General features: G+C 43.6%; 1 protein-coding gene across 1 annotated transcript; it reads left to right on the top strand.

Moving 5' to 3' along the window:
• Positions 1–2,504: 2,504 nt before the first annotated feature.
• GTPBP4 (GTP binding protein 4) lies at positions 2,505–14,459 on the top strand. The gene is made up of 17 exons (XM_084280517.1): positions 2,505–2,574; positions 3,352–3,522; positions 4,761–4,864; positions 4,941–5,077; positions 5,655–5,755; positions 6,141–6,233; positions 6,710–6,901; positions 6,988–7,053; positions 7,763–7,852; positions 8,301–8,411; positions 8,690–8,767; positions 8,877–8,928; positions 9,518–9,618; positions 10,559–10,756; positions 11,600–11,665; positions 12,778–12,912; positions 14,259–14,459. Exons 1-17 carry the CDS (start codon positions 2,527–2,529, stop codon positions 14,409–14,411), a joined length of 1,896 nt encoding a protein of 631 aa, XP_084136643.1. The 5' UTR covers positions 2,505–2,526; the 3' UTR covers positions 14,412–14,459.
• Positions 14,460–14,622: the final 163 nt, after the last annotated feature.

The raw sequence follows: 14,622 nt of genomic DNA, 5'->3' as shown, positions 1-14,622 counted from the left end.
GAGTTTACCATAAATATGAATGAGGATGTCTGAGTGCAGAAAGCCACCTGGGATTAGGAACTATTGCATACCAAAAGAAGCATAATTTGACATGGTCTTGCCTCTCCTGGTGCCTAAGGAGTAAGTCTCCAGAGAACACAAGAGAGATTCAAATTTTGTCTTGGAAGGAACTAGCCCTCTTGGAAACCACTCCAGAAAGTAGTAATGTACATGCAGCATGAGACCAGGGGCCCCAGGGACTGGCTACTGGGTAATCCCAGTGTTGAGGGTCAGTTACGTGAAGGAGTGCACAGGGCATCTCTGCGTGTGAGAGAGTTTAGAGCCACAGCAATGGGCGAGGAGCCATGGGCCTTGGAGCACCAGAGACTTGGGGGCTGGGGATGCCGAGCCCAGCTGCTGGGCAGTCCAAGTGTCCCAGAACAGCTCCTGAGGCATCTGTCTGGAAACTGGGGAGGTGTAAGGATATACTTAGAGTACAGCTCCTTCCCTTCTGTTCTATAAAACAATTTTTGCCGGCATAACACCACATAAATAAGGCATGGAGTCAAATCTCACTGCTCAAGAGCACTTCAAGAAAGGAGCCTGAAGTGGTCGTATCAGAATGTTTATCAAGCAGCACGCCCCTTCATAATAGGGCAGCTGCAGCACCATCGAGAGGCTATAGAAACAGGGATGGCTCTAACAGCATGTTTGTGATTGCACAGTGCTCGTACAGTCATTACTGAAATTAATTTCTGGAAAGGATTAGCTACTGGCTTGGCCGATCAGACGAATTCTGACTTGTCAAATACCTTACAGATTTCCTGTGCATTGGACAGCTGTTCGGGACTTCTCAGCAAAATTGGAGGCATAATGAAGGAAATGTGGAGAGAGTTATGCATTTAGTTCCAGGACTGTAGAAAAACATTCAATGACAACGTATACATGACTCTCAAGTGGAAAATGTCATGCTTTGTGTGGAGAGAGGGAAAAACACCCCATGGAAATCAAGGGAATTATTTATTTTTAATCTAACTTGCCTTCCACAGTATCAGGTAATCCATAATTTATTTAAAACCGATGCATTTCAGCATATACCCACTTGCTGTTAGTGTCAAGGGGAAAACAGGGATAGACATGCAGACTGCAGTACATGCCTGCATTTGGGGGGTCTTTCAAGTTTGGGACTCGGGTCTCTGGATCTCATGTTTGCTGGAGATACACGAAAAAGGCAGAGCATGGGGTATAGTCAAGATCATAAACTGCTCCAGGATTCAGATAGCTTTTGCCTTTGTCTGTGAAGATTTACAATTTGAGACAAGCCAATAAGGGTTATTATTAAACTATTAAAAAGGGGAGAGTGTGTGTATTTGAGGTTGGGAATCCAGTACTTTGATAGGGGTGAGGATGCTGAAGCTCCAGTGCCCCATGCCCAGACAGGGGTAGGGAGGTGGGGGGAGGGGGGGTGACCAAGCGCACCCCTGCAGTACAGATACACTTGTGCACATGGCCAGCCACATACCCGCCACACTCAGATTATGCAGCAGCTGGTCTCGGCAGCCCCTGGTCTCCCAGCTGCACAGACACACACAGGTACGTGTGCACATACACATACACTGACATACAGGATGCACACACCAGACCCTCCAGTTCCTGACACCCCAGACACAGGTTGCTGCCAACCTCTGCCCCTCTTCCTGCGGCAGGCACTTGGCTCCACAGAGCCGTCAGCCCCCTCGACCAGAAGAATGGTCCGAAAAGGAAGTTTACTACGGTAGGGCTGCAGTGGCAAGCGTGTGGACCACGGTCAGAGAAGCGTACTGACCAGCCTGCTGACATGCTGCTGGCCTCTTTCATGCCCTTTTCTATCCTTCCCGCGCCGCCCCCCGTCCCCAATTCTCCTCCCTAACCCACCCGTTCCACGACTTTGGTCTTTCCTCTGAACCCACCCTATGCCTTGTACGATGCCAAGATGCTCCGCCTGGCACCCCGTAGGGAGCCCCGTGCAGAGCTGCTCCCGCACTGTGGTACTCCTGGGCCACAGAGCCGAGTGCCCGCTGGGGCGGGCTGGGGAGGAGCTGGGGCAGGGGGACTCTGGGCACGGGTGAGGTTGTCGGGGTCTCTTCCTCCACCCTTGTGCTCCGCTCCTCTGGGCTAACAGAAAACAGCCCTTCTCCAGGTAACCAACCAGGGCGAGGATGCGCTCTGCCTGCGCCCTGCTACAAGGCGCAAACCCGGCTGCTCTAAACCACACCTCGAGCCCCTGCTGACGGCCCGGCCCTCCTCCGGTACCTCCCCACCGTACGCGGGTGTTGCTGCCCACGCAGGGCCCTTCGCGGCTCAGCGGCCACGCCGCACCCAGCTCACGAACGTCGGGACGGTCTCAGGCAGCGCAGAACCCCCGCCGCCCCACAGCCCGGCCCCGCCGCCCCACAGCCCGGCCCCGCCGCCCCGCCTCCCCGTCTCGGAAGCGGGCGCTCTCGCGAGAGGCTCTGCCGCGCTCCCTCTTCCGGCGGCGTGCGACAAGGACCAGCTGCGGCGGTCGGCATGGCGCTCTACAACTTCAAGAAGATCACGGTGGTGCCGTCCGCCAAGGTTCGGGCTTCGCTTCCCGCGCCCTGCTCCCCGTCCCCCAGCGCCGGGCGAGACCTTGCGTGAGACGGCAGCTCGCCGAGATCGCTGCGCTCCCCTCCTCCCCTCGCACCGTTCGCGCTGCCGGCGTGGCGTGGCGTGGCCGAGGCCTTCGTCTCCTTCCCCCCACCGCCCCGCGCGGGGCCCTTGGACTCGCCCTGGGCCAGAACTCCTGTGCTTGGCGGCCTGTGCCATGTAAAGGGAGGGAGGGAGGAGGTAACGGGAGGGTCCTGTCAGAGAGGGGCTGCGGCCTGAGGAGGGACCTTACGGCTGCTGCCTACTCGGCACCGCAAAAACCCATCTGCGTTCCGAATCCGTGTCACGCGTGGCCTCGTCGCTGCGCGCTCGTTCAAAACCAAGTTCCTTTCTCGTCTGAGGAGGGAGTTTGAGTTGGAAGCGTGGGGCGCGGAGCTGCTCGCCCGGGGTGCCTCCCTTCTCGGTACGGCGGGGCGGCCGGGGCTGGGCCTGCCGGCTCCCGCGGCCTTTAGAGGAGTCGGGGCCGCTTTCCGAGGCGCTGCCGTGGCAGACGCGGACGGGAGGGCAGCCCTCAGTTAACCGCAGTGAAAAGCGGAGAGAGGGAATGCGTGGACGGCTTGTTATTGCCTGGGGATGGGTATCCCGAAACACGGGCAAACCACGTATGGCGTGGGTGTGATTACCTGGTCCGCACGCTCCTCCACCAGAGTAAAATCCGTGGCTTTAAAAGAGCTTGTATACTTAATAGTGCTTCCGTCATTGCAGGACTTCATAGATTTGACTTTGTCAAAGACTCAGAGGAAGACGCCGACTGTCATTCATAAGCATTATCAGATCCATCGGATTCGCCATTTTTACATGCGGAAAGTCAAATACACCCAACAGAATTACCACGATAGGCTCACTCAGATCTTAACGGATTTCCCCAAATTAGATGTAAGTGTTTTGTCATTTGATCATAAAGGAACTTATTCCTTCTCACAGCATCGGAAATACTTCTCCAGTAGCGCATTGGTTTTATTCAGGTTTCTTTTGGCCCTGAGATCTTGCTGATTCACTGCGTTGACGATGTTGGCTGATTCCTGTTACATTTTACTAGGAGTAATTTTAGGCAAATTTGTTCTGCAAAAATAGTATGTTCTGACTAAGAAAGGAAAAGTGAATTGTGCCCATGGGTGGTCACTGAAGGATGGGTTTTACAAGGTTTTAGCTGATCAGGTATGTTTGCCTGAAGTTGGAAGAGAAGTGTGGATGGGGTTCTTAGAGTTGTCTCTGCTTATTTCTTTGTGTGAATGTAAATTATGCTTTTGGTTAGTCTTCCACAGAAAATATTTGCAGGAAGTATCTATCAAATATATCACATTGCTTCCCATCTTCAGTTCTTCAGAAGTTACTTTGATAATATAAACATCGTTCTTGGCCCTGTAAAGGATAGCTTTGGAAACACATTCTGACAAGTTGCAGGTAGTCTTAACCTCCCAACAACTGCATCTGGACCCATGTGTCCAGTGGGGCATTTTTATAAGCAGTTTTCAGCTCATGCTGAATTCTTGACTTGCAACCTTATCTTTTTTTGCTGGTGTTTTTATATCCAGTGACTTTTACAGCAGAATTCCTGCAAATATCTTCTATATTTTTGTTGTAATTGCATGATGACATTTCTGCAAGTAAGTACCTAAGTAAATGAAATATTTTATTGAAAAGATTCAAACCAAAGATGCTGCTTGCTGGAAAAGCTGAAGGATAGATTTTGGCATTGAAAAAGCCCTTCTTATGCAGCCTTACACAGAATGTAACTCAGAAGAGGAATTCATACTGGTGCTGGGTTTCTGGTATAGTACAAATTTGCTGTTAGAAAGTACTACTGCAGGCTTCTTGCAGTTGCTTTTTTTTAGAAAACAAACACCCTTCGAAGTTGTATTACACAAAGCACAAAGTGAAAGGGAAACTGTACAAAGAGTCCAAGGTACCTTTGCAGAAGAAGTTCAGAGTGATTAAGATTGATGCGTTTAATAGCAGATTATTTTCGTTATGTAAGATAGCAATGAAAACGGTTTGCCTTGCATTGTAATTTGTAGTGCTGTACTGTAGGAAAAAACCATTAAAGTTGCCAAGAAATAGTTACCTTAAAGAAGGAAAATCAGGCTTAATTTTATTTTATGCTTTTGTTTTAGGATATTCATCCTTTTTATGCAGATTTGATGAATGTTCTCTATGACAAAGACCACTACAAGCTGGCTTTGGGACAGATCAATATTGCCAAGAATCTGATTGACAAGTAAGGACATAGATTTCTTCGATTTTGTACCCACCTCATTGACCATTGGCTAAATTCTTACTTCTTGTTTGCACAGTGTTGGTAAAGACTATGTGCGGCTGATGAAGTACGGCGATTCCCTTTACCGCTGCAAACAGCTGAAACGTGCTGCCCTGGGGCGAATGTGCACGATTATCAAGAGGCAGAAACAAAGCTTGGAATATTTGGAGCAAGGTTTGTGTTACAAATAGGCTAAAATAAGGCCTGAGAGTTGAACGCAGAGTTTATTCTTGCACTTAATAACAGAAGAATGTGTTTCATACAGAATATAGATGCAGAAAACAGAAGTAGTTTCAAAATCCCATCATATTTAGAATTTAGTTTTTCACTGAATAGTCTTTTTCTCTGGAAATTCTTTACATTTTATGGTATTACTAACAGTTATAAAACATTTTTTCATTGCTTCATTTCACAGCCATGCTTTTATTTATTGTTATTTTCACTAACATATTTGAAATATAGTGCCAGGCATTTTCCAGACATTAGTCCTTGGGATTATTTCTTCTTCATGTTATGTTAGCTGATTTGGTGGGGTCATTCTAGCTAAAAGACAGTGGTCTTAGTTTATTTTCTGGTTTTGTTATATGTAGGTACTTGCAGAGTTTCCAAACTGTTAACGCATTTTCATAAATTATAGTGTCAGAAATGCTAATAATTTGTGTATAATCAATTCAGCGTATGCATTTTTATTCCATTTCAGTAAAACCTAAATTATCACAAAGACTTATAAAAATCTTTTTTGATGTTTCAGTGCGACAACATTTGTCTCGTTTGCCAACCATCGATCCCAATACACGAACTCTTCTCTTGTGTGGTTACCCAAATGTTGGAAAATCTAGCTTTATAAACAAGGTATGTGAATTATTTTCCAAAATAATGCTGAGGTACTATGAAATTAAAAGCAGGTAACATTTAAACAATTAGTTACCGTTCTGGCACTGTCTGATGTGAGCGGTAGCAAATTCAAACGTGTGAGCAGAGGTTGAATGGAATTCCTGGAGGCTGAAATGGAAATTTATGATAGATTTAATTCTAAAAAAAAAAAAAAATCATTATTTTCTCCAAAATATTATGTATCCCATGAACATATTTTTGTTAGATAAATGCTTGTAGAGAAGACAGGATAACGAATTTTTAGCTTTTTTGGGTAGCAGAGGAAGTATATTGTAATTCTGATACACTGCTTGCCACTTCAGGGAATTTTCAGTAAATGTGTATGAATAAATCTTGTTTTAAGGTTACAAGAGCAGATGTAGAAGTGCAGCCTTATGCCTTTACCACAAAATCTCTCTTTGTGGGACACATGGATTACAAGTATCTGCGTTGGCAGGTAAGAACTGATACTATTTTGTATTTTCTTGGAAGAATTAACTGGTTGTAATCTGATTTACTGTTCTGCAGCATGAGTTGCATTTTTATGTCTTGGTGGGACATGCTGTGTCTGAGAGCTGCTGTGCATGGTACAGTGTGCGGTATGAGGCCAGTAGTCAAAATCTGTGCTGAAAATGTACATGTATGGGAGTGTCTTCAGTTTGAGGGAAGAACGGAAAAGGAATTACTGACTAAAGCCAGCTCACTTTTTATCACTGTCAAATTCTGGGCCAGGACTTTAGCTACATGTTCAGTCTCCCATTACTCCCACTTCCACAATCTCTGTTTGACTGAGGTTAGAGTCTTAACTTACGACTGAAAGGAAAAAATAACTGCTGCCTCAAAAAAGACAGTACTGATAAGAAATCAAGCCCAGGCTCTCAAATAGTGTATTGGTTGTCCTGTAGTAATGTCTGACTTTGTTATGTATTTTAGGTAGTGGATACTCCTGGTATTTTGGATCATCCTTTGGAGGACAGGAACACCATTGAGATGCAGGCCATAACTGCACTGGCACATCTTCGTGCTGCTGTGCTTTATGTGATGGATGTATCTGAGCAGTGTGGACACAGCCTGGAGGAGCAAGTAGAGCTCTTCAAAAACATTAAGCCATTGTTTGCTAACAAGGTAGGTTTGGTTTACATTATTAATAAACCCTAGGTTTCTGTAGCATGGTAACTTGAATTATGATTCTTTTTTTGTCTTTTTATTAGCCTCTTATAATTGTTGCAAACAAATGTGATGTGAAGAGAATTTCAGAACTTCCTGAAGAGAGCCAGGTTAGTCTTGTCCCACCTCTCTGTCTTCCAACATTTACAAAAACATTATGCACAAGTGTTGTGGATGGATATCATTTGTATCAGGCAGAAACTTTGATGTGGTCATTTCTTTATCTAACTATTTAATAGTGCCATGGAAAGAAGCTTTCCAGGTCTTGACCCATATCTTTCTTAACTTCTGTCTATTGTATGTCCTTGCCTAAATATCACACATGCCAAAGAGAAAGCAAGTCCTTACTGGTTTCAGAAAGGTGAGAACTTTGAGTTACTGCTGTAGGTGAAAGTAAGACTGAATAGCCTTGTTCAATAATAATTTCAGTAGGAGTTCAGAGACAACGAGCACTAGACTGAAAGGTGTTGCTGGACAGTTCCTGTAGAAGATCTCACTGGGCAACAGGTTGTGTATATGCAGAGCTAATTCTTTTGTATCTACAAGTTCAAGGACACATAGAATTTGTGTTTCACTTTTTTTTTAAATCTTTGTAGGTCATTTACAGGTGCCTTTTAGAAAGTAGGTATTTGTTTATAAAAGAAAAAACAGATTAAATAGAACTGTAGTTGTAAAAAGTTTCTGTCATCTTTTTAGATACACATTCTAATAAAATAGTAAAAAGTTGCATATATTGATACTGGATTAAAATGTCAGTTCTTAATGTATCTTTATTTTAAGGAATGGCAGAATGTCATTGTTGGGATGTTTCTATTTTAGAAAATATTTGAGATGTTTGAAGCAGAAGGATTTTCTGTGATAGAGACAAGTACTCTAACAGAAGAAGGTGTAATCCAAGTTAAAACAGAGGTAGGTCTCCCAATTTCATTCCAAATGAGCAGCTAACATTTTAACTCATTTGTATTAATTTAATCTTGGCTAAACAGTGCATTATAGTGATCAACTGAAAGCGTGTTATCCCCTATAGCCTGCTGACCCTCAGTGGACTGGGGTGCCAATGGAAAATTATGTCTAATACAAATCATAGTTTAAAAACAAGAAAAAGTGTGTGTTTTTTTCCCCAAGCCCTGTTGCTTTCTGGTATTGTCAGCTCATTGTAAAAAAAAAGGTGGGGGGTTGTATGCATCTTCCCATGAGATTTTATATATATAAAATAATTCAATGCTTTCTGTGAAGTGAGAGATAGAACAGATGAGACAAAATATGAGATGTGAAGCTAGAGATTTGTGATTGAAAGCCTGCTGTGACATTTGTGGTATTGGGAAGGCTTACCTAATGTTGCCATGTGTGATTTCAGGCCTGTGACAGACTGCTGGCCCATCGTGTTGATATGAAAATGAAAGGAAATAAAGTGAATGAAGTATTGAATAGATTGCACTTGGCCATGCCAACCAAAAGAGATAACAAGGTAAGCTGCATGTTTACACTTTTTAATGTATTTTCTCAAATTTCTTAAAGAAGAAGAATTATTTTGTCTTAACATGTCAACAGATTAATATGGTGAAATGTGCTTATTTTTTATATACAACTGCCTTTGCTGGTGGGGGATTCAGCTTGGGATTTTGTATTCTTCAGAAATACATTACTCTGCAATGATTTATAGCATTGTAAAAAAAAAAAAAATAACACAAACCTTCCCCCCACCCCCACTTTGTTATTGGGGTGGATTTGTTGCCTTCTTTTCAGGAGCGGCTGCCTTTTATACCCGAGGGAGCAGTGGCACGTAAGAAACGCATGGAAGTCGACACTCCCAGGAGGAAATCAGTAAGTGGCATCTCTTCAACTGGGAAATCAGCAGATGGTTTAAATTTGCTGTGTGAGCCCATAGATTTTAAATCAGATGATATATATAAAGCCATGCTTGTCTTTGCAGGAGAGAGACCTTGAGCTTGAACTGGGAGATGATTATGTTTTGGATCTTCAGAGTAAGTATTGTGTAAGAAACAGTGCTATTATTAAGCAGTAACGTTTCGTATTTCAGTCTTGAGGGACAATACCTGAACCCAACTCCTTTCAGCTGAGTACCAGTGCCACCATTGCATTGCATACTACCCTTCACTGTGTTCCACAGCTGGTGATCTTCATGGACTGTTCCTCGTTCCATAACGTCATTGAGTTGTTCCCCATTTTACAGTCACAGACATACAATCATTGGTCTGATGACTCAAGTCTTTTTCCCCTTCCATTTTCTATTGTACTACTTCATTAATGTTTGATGCTCTCTTTGTTAAGAAAGTACCAGTATGAGAGAGGCCATGTGTATTCTGTTTCAGTTTGGTATCTATTGCTTATTAGGACTTGACAGTTGTTCAAGTCATTACTGAACAATATTTGGTGGTAGGAAGGAGATGTCAGCTACACTACCAAATTCGTGCCAGTTATGGTTATGATGTGTGGTTCGTTTGGCTGGTTGTTGTTTTGGGGGGTTTTGTGATCTGAGTGGGGTTTTTTCTGTCATTGAACATTGTCTGAAATTATTTTTGTCTCTTTTTAAACTTTTTTTTCTATTCTAAGAATACTGGGACTTGATGAATTCATCTGAAAAATATGATAAGATACCAGAAATATGGGAAGGTCATAATATACTTGACTACATTGATCCGGATATAATGAAAGTGAGTTTTCCATTATTCTTTTTACACTTTCCTTGCCCCCTGTATCTCTGTTTAGTGTGAATTACTGTATTTGTAGATTAAAACCACTATGTCATGAGAATCTTGTCTGCACTTGCCATGGGGTTGGACTGGATGATCTCCAGAGATCCCTTCCAACCCCTATCATTCTGTGATGCTGTGTGTGAAAAGGTACTGTTTCCTGAATGAAGTTGTGGAGAATGGAAAATTGCTTTACCTTGTCAGAATGATGGTGATCTTACCTTTTGCATCCTAAAATACAAGGTTTGCAGAAGTTACATTTCCTCATTGTCTGACTACAGCCAGGAGGACTGTAGCTATCACGCTTCATGTATTATTAATCATATGAAATTCACCCATCAAATTGATGTCTTCTGGAGGATGGTAAAGGAAATGGACTGAATTCTAAATTTATGACATACTTAAAAACAAGCACTGCTCTTATTTCTTGCTGGTTGTTAAGGAGAAGTGATGGGTGCAGACTGTGGAGCCTGCTGGTTATGCAGTTGGGTTCATCTGAATCACTGGTGTTCCAGGCTCACGCTACATGTAGAAAGAGAAGGTTTTGTTGGTTGTTTTCTTTCAGAGTCTGTTTCAGGAGCAGCACAGCTAGCACAGTTCACAAGATAGTACATCTGCATTCACACAGTGGGCAGCTTCGGGGCAATCGCACAAGTATAACCAAGCTATAATGCAATGTGATTAAGTCTGCATAGTAGTGTGCCCCACAGATTCCCAGTAATCTGTATTGCCAGCTGCATAAAGTGTGGCTGGAGGGGTCGTTTTCAAGTAATGTAGTTCCTTCTTTGAAGGCTCTGCATGCTGCCTTAGCCCTGGGCCATGCAGAAATTTAATGTTGAGGATTCTAAGTCAAGGATTTGGCGAGTATCTTGATTTTCTTTTCATCTCTTCACAACCTAAGAAACTGGAAGAATTGGAGAAAGAGGAAGAGCTGAGAGAAGCTGCTGGAGAATATGACAGTGAATCAGAAAGTGAAGATGAGGAAATGATGGAAATCCGACAGCTGGCACGACAGATCCGAGAAAAGAAGAAACTGAAAATCCTGCAGTCGAAGGAGAAAGACACGCGGGGTCCGAGGATGCCTAGGACAGCCAAAAAGGCAAGTATGGAACATGTTCTCTTAGTAAAGTGCTGCTGAGGTGTAATAACTTCGTGAAAACATAAAACAGTGTTGAGAAGTGGAACTGATGAGTTCTCACCTCTGGCCCTCTCCCTTGCTACTTGCTTCCTTCTGGGCTCCAAGTTCTGGTCACTGCTTAGTTGTGGAGGCAACACTAAGTGAGTGATGGTAGCCTGTTTTGGTTTGTGTCACACCAGTGACTTTTGAAATTCAGTAGGTATATTGCAGAAAAAGTTTTGAAGAACACAACTCAGGTCGTTTAATTCAATTGCGGCAATGGGGTTTTTCCTTTTCATTATTATTTTAAATGCAGAGAACTAGGAGAATTATATACTTAGAAACAAGATGATGTCAGATTTGTTATGGAGCTCTCCCCATGCTGGAAAAGCTTTTATTTATGTTTTTGGAAGCTAGGTACACTTTCTAATGTTAGAATCTCTTGTGACCAAAGATAACTGCAGAATAACAAACTGATAACTAAACGTTTTGTGAATCTTGCTTTTTATCTTCTCCAAAGTGTGTGCCTTTTCGGAGAGGAGGAGACATTTCAGACTGAAATAACCTCTTTGTCACCCTCCCTCCAAAAGGGCAAACTGTTTGCAAGTTCTGCATGGAAAACCAGGACGTTGCAGTCCTGTGGAGAAAGATTTATAGGTGAAGAGAATTAAGTTGCAATAGCTAACGTGAAGTTACGACTTGCACCATCTGTGTGTGGGATGTGACAAATACTTGGTGAACATAATGGGGCTTGTGGTGCCTTAAGACAAAAGGTAGAACCATACTGTTTTGAAAGAAACATGCTTTCCTAACTCCTTTTTACAGGTCCAGCGGAAGGTGCTAGAGAAAGAAATGACTGATCTTGGACTTGACATGACTAACAAAGATGAGGTAAGTTTTTGCTAGTTAAGCAACCATGTCTATCTAGAAGAGGCCAGTCTTGTTGGGTGCTAAATTTCTTTGGGCACCTTTGAAGTGCGTATTGTGGTTGGCACAAGACACAGGTGGGATCTGTTCAGGAGAAAATAGGAAACCCAGATGATGCAGTTGGTACTGGAGTGTCATGATCAAAACATGTTGAGTAGGCTGAAAAAATAAACATTAATAAATAATTACCCATATAGAAGCACTGCTTTCCTTAAAACTGTTGGAATTGGTATAGGATTCAAGGACAGGGTTTGGCTAAACAAACTTCTGAATTTCAAGCCTGGGGTGTTGGATGAGACACTACGTCAGAATATGACTAATGACAGACCAGGCTTATCTTTTACAGTTCGTTAATTCTGTGAGTTGCAATTGAAGTTTTTGAGGTTAACTGGCTTCTGTAGATACAAGGCTGCTAAAGTTCTTCAAACACAGATTTGCCTTCTGGACACATTTAATTTTGTCAGTGATTTTAAAAGATCCATTTTGTGTAGCAAATCCAGCGGTATTGCAGCTAGTTAGATTCTTCCATTAAACAAGCAGTTAGGAAACAAGGAATGTCAACACTGCATCTGAAGTAAGCACTTAGGCTTCTCAGAGCTGACATGCTATGTTGATTTAGGAACGATCTCAAGTGAGGAGGAATTGAATACTTAATGCTGGAGGATGATAAATCTTCATGTCTGAAATTCTTCAGGGCTTTGCCCTGTAAACGGGCCACTGACCTGGGTGGGTTTCTTCTTTGCTTTGCTGCTGCAGAATTGCCTTCAGTATTGCTGTCCGTTAATTTGTCTGTGTCTTTATCCATTGCTATGAAACTACTCAGAAAAAAAATCAGGAAACTGGAGTTAAAAATCAAGAAAAGAATATGGTAATATTCACCAAAATTTGAATATTACTGTAGGACAGTAATTACATTACTGTAGGAAAGGCAGTGACCAACAGTTGACAAGGTCTTTATGTTCCAATGTATCACAGCAGTCCACCTCCTGTTTTGCATACTAGCCTAATTAGAACTGGAGCATGTCTGAGCAGATTGTTGCTGTTTTTGCTAATTAAAGTGATGTTTTGAATTTTAGGCACATTATGTGAGAAGGTCCCGTAGTGTTACGAGGAAACGTAAGCGGGATGAGTCTGTGCCTCCTACGTCGGTGGCACGCAGCCGCAGCTCCTCTCGCACACCGCGGGATGTTTCTGGTCTTCGTGATGAAAAGGTTTGTTGACGGTTTTTACCTTCCCAGCAATTAAGCCAGCATGGTTCTACTCCATCCAGCTTCTGGGGAACTTCATGCTAGGCTGGGTGTGGTTGTCCAGAGTTCATCTTTCTTCTCTGTACTACTTCATTTTCTGTTCTTTTGAACTTTCTGTGTTTCAGAAATGCCTAGTTTGTTCTTAAAATTGAAGTGCAGTAATACAGGCTAAGAAAATACCTTTTAAATTCTTATATCTAAATGCAATTATGAAGAAAGGGTTCTAGAAACTGTGGAATTCCACCTTTAGGAAGTTAGGCGTTCAGGGAAAGTGTAATCCTATTGTTAATGTGGAAAGAAAGAGTTTTGGTAAGGAGGATTAGCATCCCTAACAGCAGTAGTCTTCCAGACTTGCACATCACAGAATGGCAGGGGTTGGAAGGGAGCTTTGGACATTACCTAGTCCAACCCACCTGCCAGAGCAGGTTGCACGGGGTCATGTCCAGGCAGGTTTTGAATCTCTCCAGAGGAGACTCCACAGCCTCTCCAGGCAGCCTGTCCCAGTGCTCTGCCAGCCTCAGAGTGAAGAAGTTTTCCCTCATACTGAGATGGAACTTCCTGTGTTCCAGTTAGTGCCCACTGCCCCTTGTCCTGTCACTGGGCACCACTGAGAAGAGTTTGGCCCCAGCCTCTTGACACCCACCCTGAGATACTTATTAGCACTGATAAAAATCCACTCTCAGTCTGCTCTTCTCCAGGCTAAACAGCCCCAGCTCTCTCAGCCTTTCCTCATACGAGAGATGCTCCAGTCCCATCATCTTTGTAGCTCTCTGCTGGACTCTCTCCAGTAGTTCCTGTCTTTCTTGAACTGGGGAGCCCAGAACTGGACACACAACGCCAGGTGTAGGAGAACTTCCCTCAGCCTGCTGGCCGTGTGCTTCTTAGTGGGCCATATGGGCACGTTGCTGGCTCATGGGGAGCTTATTGTCCACCAGCACTCCCAGTTCCTTCTTGGTCCTTCTCTGCAGTGCTGCTTCCCAGCATATCAACCCCTAACCTGAACTGGTGCATGGGGTTATTCCTCCTTCAGTGCAAGGCCCTACGCTTGCCCTTATTGAGCTTCATTACAGGCCACAGGCCTCCAACAAGACTGCACCACTTCTCACAGCTCTCCAAGCTCTGCCCTTCAGCCAGTTCTCAACCCACCTCATTGTCCACTCATCCAACACACAGTCTTGAGCTTGCCTAGATGGGGGCACATTCTGGGTATTAGTTGATGTCCTCATGAAAATCTTTCAGCTTTGTGGTTTTTTAAAAGGTCAAGGTAGTTACCTGAGTTACTGAGTTACTGCTTTTTTCTTTTGAAACAGATGGTGAAGAAGGTCAAGACCATGGCAAAGAAAGCTCAGAAGAAAATGAACCGCTTGGGCAGGAAAGGAGAGGCAGACAGACACATATTTGACTTGAAGCCCAAACACCTGCTGGCTGGAAAGAGAAAGTCTGGTAAAACACAGAGGAGATAAGCAGTTTTCTGAATTCAAACGAATTAAAACAGAGTTTATTAAAACTGACTCCCAGCCCTGGCTTCCTTTTTAGTAACGCGGCGTTTAAAACGTACGGGGCTTGTGTTACTCGTTTGGGATACTCGGAACTCAGAGAGGGGAAGTTCTGCTACCATGATCCTGTAGCTTCAAGTACTCCCACAGGAAATTTGTTGGTGCCAGTGGCAGGAAC

The sequence above is a fragment of the Gallinula chloropus genome, assembly GCF_964237585.1.
Source record: "Gallinula chloropus genome assembly, chromosome: 2".
In the NCBI taxonomy this organism is placed as follows: Eukaryota; Metazoa; Chordata; class Aves; order Gruiformes; family Rallidae; genus Gallinula; species Gallinula chloropus.
The sequence above is the reverse complement of the archived record's forward strand: the minus strand, read 5'-3'. Positions and strand labels throughout refer to the sequence as shown.

Coding starts and splice junctions, on each gene's coding strand:
- GTPBP4 (XM_084280517.1), top strand. CDS start 2,527: ATGGCGCTCTACAACTTCAAGAAGATCACGGTGGTGCCGTCCGCCAAG. Junction 6,234..6,709: donor ACAAGTATCTGCGTTGGCAG/GTAAGAACTGAT, acceptor TATGTATTTTAG/GTAGTGGATACTCCTGGTAT. Junction 11,666..12,777: donor ACATGACTAACAAAGATGAG/GTAAGTTTTTGC, acceptor TTTGAATTTTAG/GCACATTATGTGAGAAGGTC.